The sequence below is a fragment of the Xenopus laevis genome, chromosome 3L (assembly GCF_017654675.1).
Source record: "Xenopus laevis strain J_2021 chromosome 3L, Xenopus_laevis_v10.1, whole genome shotgun sequence".
NCBI classification, from domain to species: Eukaryota; Metazoa; Chordata; class Amphibia; order Anura; family Pipidae; genus Xenopus; species Xenopus laevis.
This window is the reverse complement of record NC_054375.1, coordinates 109,944,961-109,959,528: the sequence shown is the minus strand read 5'-3', so window position 1 is coordinate 109,959,528 and position 14,568 is coordinate 109,944,961. Positions and strand designations below refer to the sequence as shown.

General features: G+C 36.5%; 1 protein-coding gene across 2 annotated transcripts in view; it reads left to right on the top strand.

Annotated features, from left to right (window-relative positions):
- Nucleotides 1-14,568, top strand: part of fam227b.L (family with sequence similarity 227 member B L homeolog) — a 156,732-nt gene that overhangs the window by 14,112 nt on the left and 128,052 nt on the right. For both annotated transcript variants that reach the window (XM_018253097.2, XM_018253096.2), the window contains exons 6-10: nt 3,790-3,854; nt 4,838-4,882; nt 7,018-7,122; nt 7,755-7,853; nt 10,284-10,385. In XM_018253097.2, coding sequence (XP_018108586.1) covers nt 3,790-3,854; nt 4,838-4,882; nt 7,018-7,122; nt 7,755-7,853; nt 10,284-10,385 — 416 coding nt within the window. The remainder of the gene's footprint in view (nt 1-3,789; nt 3,855-4,837; nt 4,883-7,017; nt 7,123-7,754; nt 7,854-10,283; nt 10,386-14,568) is intronic.

Here is a 14,568-nt window from a genome sequence, read left to right as displayed (position 1 = left end):
TTCTGCTCTCCCACTGAAATCCATAGCATGTCAGCCAGTAACAAATCATTTTGACAAAGGTATTTTGACTCTTCCAATTATGAATCGTCATGGAGATCAGAGGCATTTCCTATGCTAGAAGACCTATATTCAAATATTTGTTTACGGGGTAGTTCACCTTTAAGTTAACATTTAGGGGCAGATTTATCGAGTGAAGTGAATTCGAGAGAATTTTTGAAGTTAAAAAATTCGAAATTCAAAGTAATTTTTTTTAATACTTCGACTATCGAATAGGAAAACTACGACTTCGATTCGAAGTAAAAATCGTAAGACTATTCGACCATTCGATAATCAAAGTGCTGTCTCTTTAAAAAAAACTTCGACTTCAATACTTCGCCAACTTAAACTTGCCGAAGTGCTATGTTAGCCTATGGGGACCTGCCAGAGCATATTTCTAAGTTTTTGGGTTTCGAAGGAAAATCGTACGAAAATCGGAATACGATTGTACGATGAATAAAATCCTCCTTCGAATTCGGATGTCAGAGGATTCTATTCGATGGTCGAATTTCAAAGTATTTTCCACTTTGAAATTCGACCCTTGATAAATCTGCCCCTAAGTATATTCCAAAATGTCATATTAGCAACTTTTGGATTGGTCTTTTTTCATAGTTTATTATTTGCCCTCTCATTCTTATTCCCCTCGGTTCAGCTTTCAAATAGGAGTCACTGACCTGGCAGCCAAAAACTGTTATTCATTGTGGCTCCAGTTTTATTGTTATTGTTACTTTTTCTTACTTAGCTTTTTATTTGGCACTCTCCTATGCATATTGCAGACAGTAATTCAGCTGTTTGAATACTGGGGTAAATAAGGCCCTAGCTGCCATGTAGCTGTGGAAATGGAGAGCTCAATAATAATAATTAAAAAAAAAGCTAATTAGTCCAAAAAGCACAAGAAATAAACAATGAAGAACAATTGTAAATTGTCTTTGAATATCACTGTTCACATCATACTAAAAATTTAAGTTACATGTCAACTTCCCTTTACAGCAGTCTGTAAACCAAGACTGTCACCATTAATGGAAATGACCATTAAAACAGTTCTAATATGAATATTCCTCACCTAAAACCTGCCAAGTTCATTTTTAAATTAATGGCAGAGGTCTGTTGAACCATTTGAATTTGTTAATTGCCTTCCTGACATTCAAGAGGTAAAAACTCGATTCTAATTCAAATTTTCGGGTTAGGACTATTCAATAGAATACTAGACATTCCAATTTTTTCTTAAATAACCTTCCATTCGATTGAGTATATTCAAGTAAAAAAAATTCACATAAATTTTGAAATTCAACCTTTGATAAATTTGCCCATAAGTGTAGGGCTGGGTTTATTATAGGGATGCACCTAATCTGAGTCTTTTTAACCTAATCTAAACACTTAAAGGAGTTTTTCACCTACCAAACACTTTTTACAGTTCAGTTGTTTTCAGATTGTTCGCCAGAAATAGACTTTTTTTCAATTTTCAATAAATATGTTTTTGAAAATGCATGTTGTATGCAAATATATTCGTGCTGGGCACTGTGGTTGGAGGAGGCAGCAGCTGCAGGATTCCTTTGTGTTAATGAATGCAACTGCACAACATTCAGAGGAGGAGGCGGCAGAGCAAACTGAGTATTGCAGAGAGCAAATATACAGCAGTGCAAAGGCCACAGTTAGTTTTAATGAATGAGATTTTTCGCACAACTGACTGCAGTCAATATAGTAGCCCTGCAAATGTGCTTGTGGTTGTAAATTACCCCATTTGTCTTGAATTAATTCATCAGCAATTATGATTCTATAAAACATTTTTCAAGCTGTTTACCAAAGCATTCTTCAAGTTTGCAAACTCAGGGGACAATTCTTCCTTGCTTGATTTTTTTTGTGCAAGAATAAGTTGTTACTAGTTCCTGTTAGTAGTGAATAACCAAATGTACATACTTTTCTTTATTTGTGCATTGCTGAAGTTTTTTTTCTAAATCTGATACACATCCAGTAGTGTGCGATTAAATGATAGGTCTGCGCATAAAATTGCCTCACTGATTCTGAAATGTTTCTGTTAAATGTAATGGTCCTACTGCTGAACTGGGACTGGGCCTGTAGAAAGCAGGATTATTAGTGTAATTTTTTGATGATGTGGATATTGTCTTGGTATTGATGGGTATAGTTTTAATAGCCAATTTCAATATTTAGAAGGAGTCCACACACTAGCCACATATTATATCTGTTTTTACTGACCAATATTTACTCCGATGTCATTAAATTAAAACTACACCTCTAAACAATTCTGATTTTAATACAAATATATTGCATTAAAAACCCATATATGCTTCATCTAAATATGCAATTTGCATAAAAATATACTTATAGCGTGTGTTATTGGATAAGACTAATTAGTAAAAATGCCATTTTAAATACTAAGAACACATTACTATAGGCACACATACCTACTATGTTACATCAGCCAATGAATGGACAGAACTCTGTCTTTTACGCCAATACTGCTTCCTGTTAAAGTTAGGTTTCCAGTAAGGTAAACCTCAGAGGAAGCACCCAGCCACAAAAAAAGGCAAAAGATGTGAAAGGTCAATATTTACTGATATATATATATATGCCAATATGGTAATGTTGTTTAATAGGTCACTTATGCTATAAACTTTCTGCTAGTTAATTATCCATTCTGAAGGTATAATTTTGCTTTGAGATTATAGACATGGCCACAATATTCTTCATAGCTCTCCCACTGGGTGCTCTAGATAAGGGAAACCTATTGTGGAGAAATTTTGCATAGTACTCTGTTAGAAACTGTTTATATAAAACGTTATAGCTAATAACAAGTTTAAATGTAGTCCATTGATGAATGATTCATGTAGCTTGGATGCATCTAGTTAATGACTAGTAATTCCTTGAAATTAAAATCCCCTATTTATATTTTACATAGTGCTTATCCTGTCTGTACTTTTGAACAATATATCTATAAAGCATGGGTATTTTTACTCAAGTATACCTCTACTTTTAATATGCAACACTTTTGGGGACAGGCCATGAAAGATTTACTGAAACAATGGACAAGGTGAGCTGAAAAACAATGTCTGATGACAGAAGTGCCAATAGTGAGTACATTTGAATAAAGGCTAGGATATCTGCTTTCAAGGGTAAAGACACTGGACCTTTTGTTGGAGTAAAATACCTTTGTGCTGCAGAACATTGGAATCACTATGTCCTTGTCGGTAGAATAACATTATCAAACAAGTATATAGAAGTAATTGAATCATTTTGCAATTCACAGAATTAACTGTTTTGGTATCTCTTAAAGGAAACCTGGGCAGTGGTTTTTTTTTTATACCCACCAAAACCAACACTATGGCAGCGTTGCCTTTGAGCTTGAACTCAATGCTTAAATTGTGTAGTTCCAGGAGAACTTTATGAATTAATTTATTATAGGCTTTTGCTCAGTTGGCTTGAGATATTTAACTTTTCATTCCTGGAACTCTGTGTCCATCAGTTCCTCCTAGGTTGTGGTGGTGCTTTTCTTCAATAGGCTGGTCACTTTTATACTTATCCCTAAGGAGGACTGCAGCAACCAACCCAAGGATAACTGACAGATCTGGAGCCCAAGGATAAGTGACAGATATGGCGCTCCATGAACAATAAATACAGTCTGAGTAAGAATTCAGCATAAAGACGATAGATTAACTGAAGGACATATTAGAACCTTGGCTGATTTTGAAATATTTACAATTGACTGAATGTGATGTGTTTTTGTTTTTCCCCAAGCATTTATTACTGAAGCTAATATTCCAGAAGTTTTTGAAACAAAAACCAAAGAAGACAAAACACAGGTGCAGTATGATTAGGAATTTCATGCAAATTCTACATAAACCGTAGATTATATTTTTAAATGTAAAATAGTGATTTAACGTGTTTATTATTATAGAATGTCTAGTTGCCCTACACAGTATAAATATGTTGGTTGATATCTAAATATCATACAATAAGACAGGGCTATTGAAAGAAAACTTTTTTTCCTCTAGGATACACAAAATTACTAAATATTAGTTTTCAAGATCCCAGTAACAGTAGTTCATGATGTGCTGTCATTAGCCAGAGTGGTAAATCACCAGATTAGACTAATTTGGCAACCACTTGGGTACCGGTCTGCCTATTTGTTGACCTATATATGGTTATCTTACACCAATAGCTACTAAATACTGTGGCAGTCCACACAAGATCCCTATTCCCAATACAGGTAAAAAAGTTTGTACACACCCAGGCACTGTCTTAACTAATGTCCAAGAGCCAATGACTCAGTATATATGCATACATGTGATATGGATTCCTGATGTACAGTCACATGTGAGTGAGTATCCTGGCTCTGGGACACTTGTTCAGTTTGTGCAAACATGTTCCCAGCATGGTTGCCCACCCTGGGAGTAGGCACCCCATGCAGAGACCTCAGTATTCTGCGGGGAGGTGCACATTTGAAACCGTACTATTGTTCCTCTATCCGGAGTTCAGTTCATCCCACAACTGTTGGGAAAACACATTTCTGTTCCTTGAGAAGTTAGTTACTACAGGTGACTTGCTGTGAAGTTCTTTTCTGTGGTTACACCTCTGATGTCTCATATTTTGAGCAATATAATTCCTTGAAACTATTTTTCTACTTAGCCACCCTTGAGTATTCAAAATGTTTATTTGCCAAATTAATATTTAATACAAATGCCAGATATCAGTCTGATAATCATAATTAATAATTAATTATTAAGTGCTTGTGTAATGATTCTTTATAGTGCAATGCTCCTTATTGCTTAAAATCTTGTTTTAGGTGCTGAATGGTATTGTTGATAAAGAAAAGGAAAGAAATTTTGAGGTAAACATGATTTTTCTTTTTATGGTTATCTTGTTAGGTTATGTATGCAAACTCAAATACCAGATTGGTTATGAGGGTTCATAGTTATTATTCTGACTCCAAAATTGCTGTCTGGTTTCTAGTCTAATTAGGCCCTATCAACATGATTGCAGTTAAGATATCAACCCTAAGGGTTGCAGAACAAAAATGTAACTATTTTTAAAACAAAAAATAATGAATTGCAGGTTAGTCTTGAACTTAATGATCAAAAATCCAAAAATATATTCCCAGTCAATACTTTCAAAGTTAAAAAGTCACTCTTTATTTAGCATAAATATCAAAAAGTAGGCATACAGACCAATTGATGCTCCGCCTTACGCGTTTCGAACCCACAGGCACTTATTCATATGATGAATAAGTGCCTGTGGGTTCGAAACGCGTAAGGCGGAGCATCAATTGGTCTGTATGCCTACTTTTTAATATTTATGCTAAATAAAGAGTGACTTTTTAACTTTGAAAGTATTGACTGGGAATATATTTTTGGATTTTTGATTTGGGTGCCCTTTGGAGTTGGGGGCTATATTCCAGCATTTTTTGGCCCTTTTTTTGACAGGCCTGTGTAGGCTGCAGCAGCTGAGCAACAAGTGTTTTTTGAACTTAATGATGTCTACATTATAATAAATATTAATTTTAAGGTGAACTGCCCAGTTATCTGCATGAATCCCATTTGTTGTCCAGAGGACCCTAGTAAGACAGGAACCACTTAATGTATGGCCAATAATGGGTGCATAGTTTTCAGGCATTGCATCCTGCCTCACCAAAACACCCTCAGGTGTAGGTCATAGTACTTCAACCTTCGTTTCACCATGGTGCCGTCGATCAGCAGTGACATATATATAAGAGGCAGGGGCACTAAGGGGAGCAGTTTAGTACTTGTTTCCAGGGTAGTGGTAAAATACCCCTTCAGGCATAAGCTTGTCTGCTAATTGTGGGAAAATTATTTAAAAAATTACTCACCTGCTGGGAAATCCTTCTAAACATCTGGAAACCAGGAGGGTGGATGGGAAATTGGGAGACTCAATACATTTTCAGTGCCTTCACAGCTCTACTTTTGGTTACAGTCAGACCAGACTGTTCTCAGCCTGTGGATGAATGCTGCCTGATAAAACAACTTAATTGGTCAGGATTTTCCCCCTTTTCAGATCAAATGTCTACCCCCGTGGCTACAATATATATATATATATAGTAGTTTTTTCTGAAGCAGACATACAGATTTTACCATATAATTAATTACAAATTAGGGAGCACCAACCATCAATTGAGAGAAACAGTAGATGGTGTGCAGGATTGGAAATGTAAGTAGTAAATGGAAAAAGAAAAAGAACTAACCCTTAAAGTTGCACCTCCCCATCATAAGATCCGATCACTCAGAGAACAAGCTTAAAACTTAACTTTTACTAATGCACTTACAATAAAATGAGTGAGCCCAGGAAAGCATTAAAATAAGGTTAGGAACAGGGAAATGGATGGACTGAAAATAGGTTGTCGGTATGCAGAGGCTGCAGAGTTGCTTGGAGTAGAAGTAAGAAATGGTTGTCAGAAAGCTTCAAAATGGGTTTCAGACCCGCCTACCCTTCCAACCACAATTCACCAACCACCCCTTCACCCACAGTCAAGCCCTCCCAGTTTCATGGAAAAAGACGGGTAAATTGAGTGTCATCTATAACTGACCACACATTGGGGTAAATTTATCAAAGAGTGAAGTTCCGCCACTAGAGTGAAATTCCGCAGCGCTCAATTCATTTCTATAGGATTTTGAAAGGCGTATTTATCAATGGGTGAAAGTTCACCCTTTGATAAATACGCCTATAAAAATCCCATAGAAATGAATGGAGAGTGGTGGAATTTCACTCTAGTGGTGGAACTTCACTATTAACTTCACTCTTTGATAAATATACCCCATTAAGTCTGCTTGGACGCTTTGCTGTTCGCAAAGAAGGCTCATAGTGAGCAATATTAATAAATTCTACCCCAAAAGGCTCCGTTGATCGCCAACCCCTTCACCCACAGAGCTCACAGATCGTGTGTATGCATGCCGGACATATTGTCCAGATTCTAATTAATATTACACCTTTTTTTAACATATTTCTTTACAGAACTGTGTATTAACTGTTTTCAAAAATAATGAATGCGTCAAACTCCCAGGACACATGGATGCTGCCCAGATCTTAAACCTTATTACCAAAACACAAAATATAAAAGTAGGTGTTTTTTATTATCTCTATATAGATTACCACAGTATTTATTCTTTTAAGTCTGTGACTGTTTTCACATATGAAATTGCACATACTGATCTGTATTTGGAGATTACTACAATAAGGCCCTCTTTCTGCTCTATCTTATAATAATTAGACAGGATTACATATTTAATTAAACACTAGCTATATTGATGACAAACATTTTTTTTTTTTAAATGGCCTTAAAGCAAGATTCTCAAAATTATAAAAAAACAAAAACCTGTAACTGAAAAAGTCCCAAGCTTTACAGATAATAGATTCCATGCCTATACATCTTAAACTTATTTTCCTGAGTTAATCTTGTTTCCTGCTATCTCTGCTGTGATTTGTAGACTTTCCTATAAACACCATTGTAAATAAAATTTGTTATTGTTTTCAGTAATTAGACTACAAACACAAAAGTCAAAACATTTAGGCAACTTTGACATGCAATGACAGAGAATAGTGGAAAGTAGCTTCTGATATTATGTTATGTGCATAGCATCATGCTTTATTTGAAGTAATCATCGTTATGCTGTTCAATTTTCTGTACGTGATGAGAAATATTGTTGTAAATGGCTACGCTTTGGAACATTTCAGCTTTATTTTGCCCACAGGGTGACAACTTAAAAGTGATGAAAACATTTTTTCTCTCGAAAGCTTCAATAGCTGTTCTTCAAGATTCTTTCTGGTGGCTTTTTTGTCAACAGTTTAAGGTAATTTGTTGCTAGTTAACATAATGAATATTATTTGTGTTAAATACTAACCTGCTGCAACAGCATGCTTTGTTGTACGCAGGGTTAAAATCTGGAAATGCTAAACAAAATTACATAAAGAAGTGCAGGAAAGGCACTATTGAACTGCAGCACTTACTTTCATAGGTCCATAATGCAGTTATAAAATACTGTAATTGTGTCTAGACATGTATAAATATCAAATAGGGATTAGCAAAGCTTTCAGAAAGCATTTACCGTATATACTCGTGTATAAGCCGACCCGTGTATAAGCCGAGGTACCTAATTTTACCTACAAAAACTGGGAAAACTTATTGACTCGTGTATAAGCCTAGACACAACTGAGACCATTAGACAAGCAGGTATAGCCGGTAATTTTTGGAAAAATTAAACCTTTTATTAACAGAAAGTTCCATTTATAACCCTTTATGCTGCAATCACTACAGCGCAAAACTAAATCACTGAAAATGTGTTCCCCCCAGTGGATTTATATTACAGACATTTTTTCAGCTGAGACAAAATATACTTTCCACTAGCAATTATACACACAGACACACACACATATACTATACACACACACCCACACAATAATCACACACTTACTATACCCACAAACTCCCCAAACATATACATGTATATATATGTAAATTAACAACTCAATGCAATTCAACTAAACTCCGTGCCTGAATGGAAATGAGCCTACAACTGGGCAGATGTTTTATACATGACTAACTGCCCAAAACACTGTTTGATTAGGATTTAAAACCCCAAGCAATACTACAATAAATGCCTGTAAAGTATAAATATACTAATGAAATCATTACTGTAAATTATGAGGATAAATAACATCAGTGAGGAGTTGGGAGATATTACAAATACCGCTCTTACGAAAGGTTGATCCTGGCGGCGCTCCATTCGTATGACCAGGCCGCGGGGGACACAGGAGCCAGTGGGTCGGTTAAGGTGGAGGTCGGGTAGTTTCCATATTTACAAACTGATGCGGCAGTGCGGTTGTGAGGGAGGCTAAGGCGCACACACCGCTCCATGCGCGTGGTCTTGTATGTGCTTCGTGAACACGGCGGCGAGCACAGAAACCCAGCACTGCTTCCGGTTAGATTCAAACAGCCGCGTCCGGTCACCAAGGTGAGAGAAGGCTCGTTTCTTAATAGCATGTAACAGGACGCACTCGCACACGGGTTAAAGTTTATTGACTGCAGCGCGGTAGCTGGCAGTCCAGCATTGCAGACCATCTGTGTATGTACGTATCTCACGTATGTGTGTTGCACGGATGAGGGGGGTCTTTTTAATACGGTACATATATTTCATCTACCAGACTTTTTTTTTTTAATCACTGACCCGAGTATAAGCCGAGGTAGACTTTTTCAGTACATTTTGGGTGCTGAAAAACTCGGCTTATACACGAGTATATACGGTACTTTATGAAATGTAATTTTAATTCGGGAAGTATACATTTGGCGCATTTATCAACACAATATTTATATATATATATATATATATATATATATATATATATATATATATATATATATATATATATATATGTATATATATATGAGAACCAATCAAATATTTTCTTTCATTGTTCTTCCTGCAGCTGACTGAAAAAAAGCCAATCACTGTTCACCGATCATATAAGTGGCATTTTTTTCTTTTGTCTTTTTTGGTACGCTTTTACTAACTTTGTTAGTATTCTCAGTTTGTTCTAAATGTATGTGTTCATTTTTGACAGGAAACATTTTTTAACATCATAAAGTGTTTTCTCTTCTGTGGAGCTCATTGTGTTATGTAATACTACACTTCCTTTTAGCGCACGCCTGCTCACTAAGCTGTATATACAGCTTCCTCCTCTGACAATTTCTTTAAGACCCAATTATCTGTGCTTGTTTTATAAATGGAACACTACTTGTGCACAAAAAATAATTAACTCCATTAACTTTTCTTTTCACAAGCCAAATACTATGGTGAATATCTCTACTGGATGACATTTTTATGCAGTTAGTTTTTAATATGTGAAAATATATATGCAGTTGGCGTAGATGTAAACCAGGGCTCATGAGGGGTCATTTACAATTGCCCCCGGCTAAAAATGCAAGAGCGCTAAGGAACATGGCATATCCTCCACTAGCGTTTTCAGGTGATGACGACGACGTGCAGTTCAGTCTTTCATTCACTTTAATGGAGTTCTCTTTACACCACTGGCAATAGTAATAAAACTTTTAGCTGCTGAAGAATACAAACTAATTCACACTTTTGCCAACCATTTGAACCTCATTTGAATGAAAAGAGATCAATATGTCAGTGATCATCATGGTATACTACATTTTCCTTGGCACCATGAACATATCTGGAAGGACTTGTGTCTTAACAACATACTGTTGTTTTTTTTATTAGCCTAATCGTGAAGACCAAAACCATCTTTTTGACAGAATTTCGGCCAGTTTCACTGATCTTTTCTGGAGTGTTCCCCACAATGTCAAAGATTTTATTTTCAATGTGAGTGTTGCCTTTATTTCTTTTTGATGAAACAATGTATTAGTTTGTTAAATGTTAGGATAGGCACATATTAACTTCTTTTTATGCACATTTTCCATATTCTATGTTTTTATTGGTGGCTTTGTTTAGACAGGGAGACTATTGCCAAGTCATTTATTAAAAAATAGTAACCCGACAAGACAAACTTTTAACATTATTTAAGCCTAATTAAATCTGCTTTTGATGACACTTTCCATAAAATACAGAGTACACACCAACAATATCAGGTTAATCTCTTTATAAACACAAGAGAAAGAAGTAAAAGCAGGACCACCTGGAAGTCTCTGACATCTGCAAGAGAGGAAAAAGAAGCAAATGTCTTCTTTCAGAGAAATATAGTTCTTGAAAACAGAAACAGTGGGTTATTGGAGATAAAGTTAAATATCCTGAAAGATAGAATCTCTATAAAAAAAGGCTCTGAATAATGTTTCATAGCTGGCTGATTCTTATTTACACTGCATTTTGGTTAGAGCTGCTTAAATGCATGTTTAGCAGCCAATGACCGTAAATATCTTGGACATCATTAAGTAATGCCCTGGATGCAAGTGCTAGAGCACTAAAGCATGAAAAAAATGCACCTCTTAGTTCTCATTCTGAAAGCTTGTCCTGGGGGCATACCTGTGCTCGGTACTTTGCACAGCTTGTAAGTGCATATTTAAATTCTGAGCCCACCGGTGCTCCTGCATGTCTGAATAATGTGCAAGTTAGGGAACAGGTAGGGTGGTGGAGATGGGATGCTTATGTGCCTCACCTAACATAACCCTCGGGAATACATCTCTGGTGAGCTCGAGCACCGCTGTATTCATGCGACAGGTGTGGGTTTCCCACAGGAGAAAATAATGGTGTAATATGAAATGCATTGCAGCTTGCACATGTTTATTCCACTCTGCACCCTGCCTCCCTGTCTGTTAGTTAGCCTTCCACAATCTTAAAGGAACAGTTCAGTGTAAAAATAAAAACTGGGTAAATAGATAGGCTATTCAAAATAAAACATGTTTCTAATATAGTTAGCCAAAAATGTAATGTATAAAGGCTGGAGTGACTGGATGTCTAACAAAACAGGACACTACTTCCTGCTTTTCAGCTCTCTAACTCTGAGTTAGTTAGTGACTTTAAGGGGGGCCACATGGAACATAACTGTTCAGTGAGTTTGCAATTGATTCTTAGCATGCAGGTCAGATTCAAAAGCAAACCGTTATGGCCATGTGACCCCCCCCCTCAAGTCACTGATTGGTTACTGCCTAACTAATAAATGGAAAACAAGAAAGTAGTCTGGTTATTATGTTAGACATCCAGTCACTCCTTTATACATTACATTTTTGGCTAACTAACTATTTTAGAATTTTTTTTTTTGCACAGCCTATCTATTTACCAAGTTTTTATTTTTATACTGAACAATTCTTTTAATGACACAATCACTTGCACTGCTAATTTTCAGTTCTTGCCTTATAGTTTTGGTCGAGAATTGTGTGAAAATCTCCATTACTGTTCTCACAGCAAGCAGCAACTTGTAGACATTACGTTGTGCTTTTAATTTGCTGTTAGGTTGTAAATTTTGAGAAAACTTTTTGTATCCAAACTGGCCCTGTTTGAATGATGTACCACCCTACTATAAGGATATTGTTTATGTTGTGCACAGAACACTCCCAGAGGCAAATCTAACATTCACAATTATACCATTTTGGCACGGCTATCTATGTTTAAAACATATTCTGTTATGGAAAATTGCAATACAGGTATGGGAACTATTATCCAGAATTCTCAGGACCTTGGGTTTTCTGGATAACGGATCTTTCTGTAATTTGGATCTTCATACCTTGTCTACTAGATAATCATGTAAGATTAAATGCAAATATACAGAGAAGTTATGTTCTCTTCACATAACAAGCCATACTATAATACTTGCTTAAATAAACAACAGATATATCCTTGATACTAAACACAGGACTGAATATAAACTTAAGGCAATTATTATTGCTTGTGCATAGAAACTAAAACACAAAAAAAAAAAAATAAATAAGTAACATAGTAACATAGTAACATAGTAAGTATGGTTGAAAAAAGACACATGTCCATCGAGTTCAACCTTTTTTTTTTAAATTTTTTTTATTAACTACCCATCTGCCAGTTGATTCAGAGGAAGGCAAAAAAACCCATCTGAAACCTCTCCAATTTGCCTTAGAGGGGGAAAAATTCCTTCCTGACTCCAAAATGGCAATCGGACTAGTCCCTGGATCAACTTGGCCCATGAGCTATTTCCCAAAACCCTGTATTCCCTTACTTGCTAAAAAGCTATCCAGCCCCTTCTTAAAGCTATCTAATGTATCAGCCTGTACAACTGATTCAGGGAGAGAATTCCAGATCTTCACAGCTCTCACTGTAAAAAAACCCTTCCGAATATTTAGGCGGAACCTCTTTTCTTCTAATCGGAATGGGTGACCTCGTGTCAGATGGAAAGACCTACTGATTATTATATGATCCCCTTATATATTTATACATAGTCATCATATCACCCCTTAAGCGCGAACATCCCCAATTTGGCCAGTCTTTCCTCATAGCTAAGATTTTCAATACCTTTTACCAGCTTAGTTGCCCTTCTCTGTACCCTCTCTAATACAATAATGTCCTGTTTGAGTGATGGAGACCAAAACTGTACGGCATATTCTAGATGGGGCCTTACAAGTGCTCTATACAGTGGAAGAATGACCCCTTCCTCCCTTGACTCTATGCCCCTTTTAATACAGCTCAAGACCTTATTTGCCCTTGATGCTGCGGACTGGCATTGCTTGCTACAGCCAAGTTTATCATCTACAAGGACTCCAAGGTCCTTTTCCATAATGGATTTGCCTAGTGCAGTCCCATTAAGGGTATTAGTGGCTTGGATATTTTTACATCCCAGGTGCATGACTTTACATTTATCAACATTGAATCTTATTTGCCACTTAGCTGCCCAGATTGCCAGTTTGTCAAGATCATGTTGCAAGGATGCCACATCCTGGATGGAATTAATTGGGCTGGATAATTTTGTGTCATCTGCAAACACTGATACATTACTTACAACACCCTCCCCTAAGTCATTAATGAACAAGTTAAATAAAAGTGGACCCGATACTGAGCCCTGGGGGACCCCACTAAGAACCTTACTCCAAGTAGAGAATGTCCCATTAACAACCACCCTCTGTACCCGATCCTGTAGCCAGTTTCCTATCCACGTGCAGACGCCTTCATTAAGCCAAACAGACCTTAGTTTAGAAAGCAGTCGTTTGTGGGGCACAGTATAAAACGCTTTGGCAAAATACAAATAGATCACATCTACTGCCCCCCCCACTGTCCAGAATCTTACTTACCACATCATAAAATGCAATCAAATTCGTCTGACATGACCTATCCTTCATAAAGCCATGCTGATTGTTGCTCATAATGCCATTCATTAGGACAAAATTTTAAATATGATCCCTTAACAAGCCTTTAAATAATTTGCCTACCACAGATGTCAAGCTTACTGGCCTATAATTGCCAGGCTGAGATCGTAATCCCTTTTTAAATATTGGAATAACATCAGCTTTTCTCCAATCCATAGGCACCATACCAGATGACAGTGAATCTGAGAAAATCAGAAATAAGGGCTGGTCTAAAACTGAACTAAGCTCTCTTAGAACCCGGGGGTGTATGCCATCAGGCCCTGGAGCCTTGTTTACATTAATTTGTATTAAAGCTTTTTGAATCATATCCTGAGTCAGCCACTGACTAGATTGAGCTGAACCATTCGTGCAGTTATTAAGTGAGCCTGGGAACCCAGACTCCTCTATTGTATACACTGAAGAAAAGAACTGATTTAACACATTTGCCTTATCTGTATCTGTTACAACCATACTGGTACCATTATTTAATGGAGCAACACTCTCAACCTGCATCTTTTTACTATTAATATATTTAAAAAACTTTTTAGGGTTAGTTTTCACCTCCACCGCAATTAACTCTTCATTTCTTTTCTTATTCTTCCGGATTGCTGATTTACAACATTTATTACATTGTTTATATTCATTAAATGCAGCTTCTGTCCCTACAGATTTGTAGTTTTTAAATGCCTTTCTCTTCTTTCCCATTAACTTCTTTACTTCTGTATTAAGCCACACAGGATGAT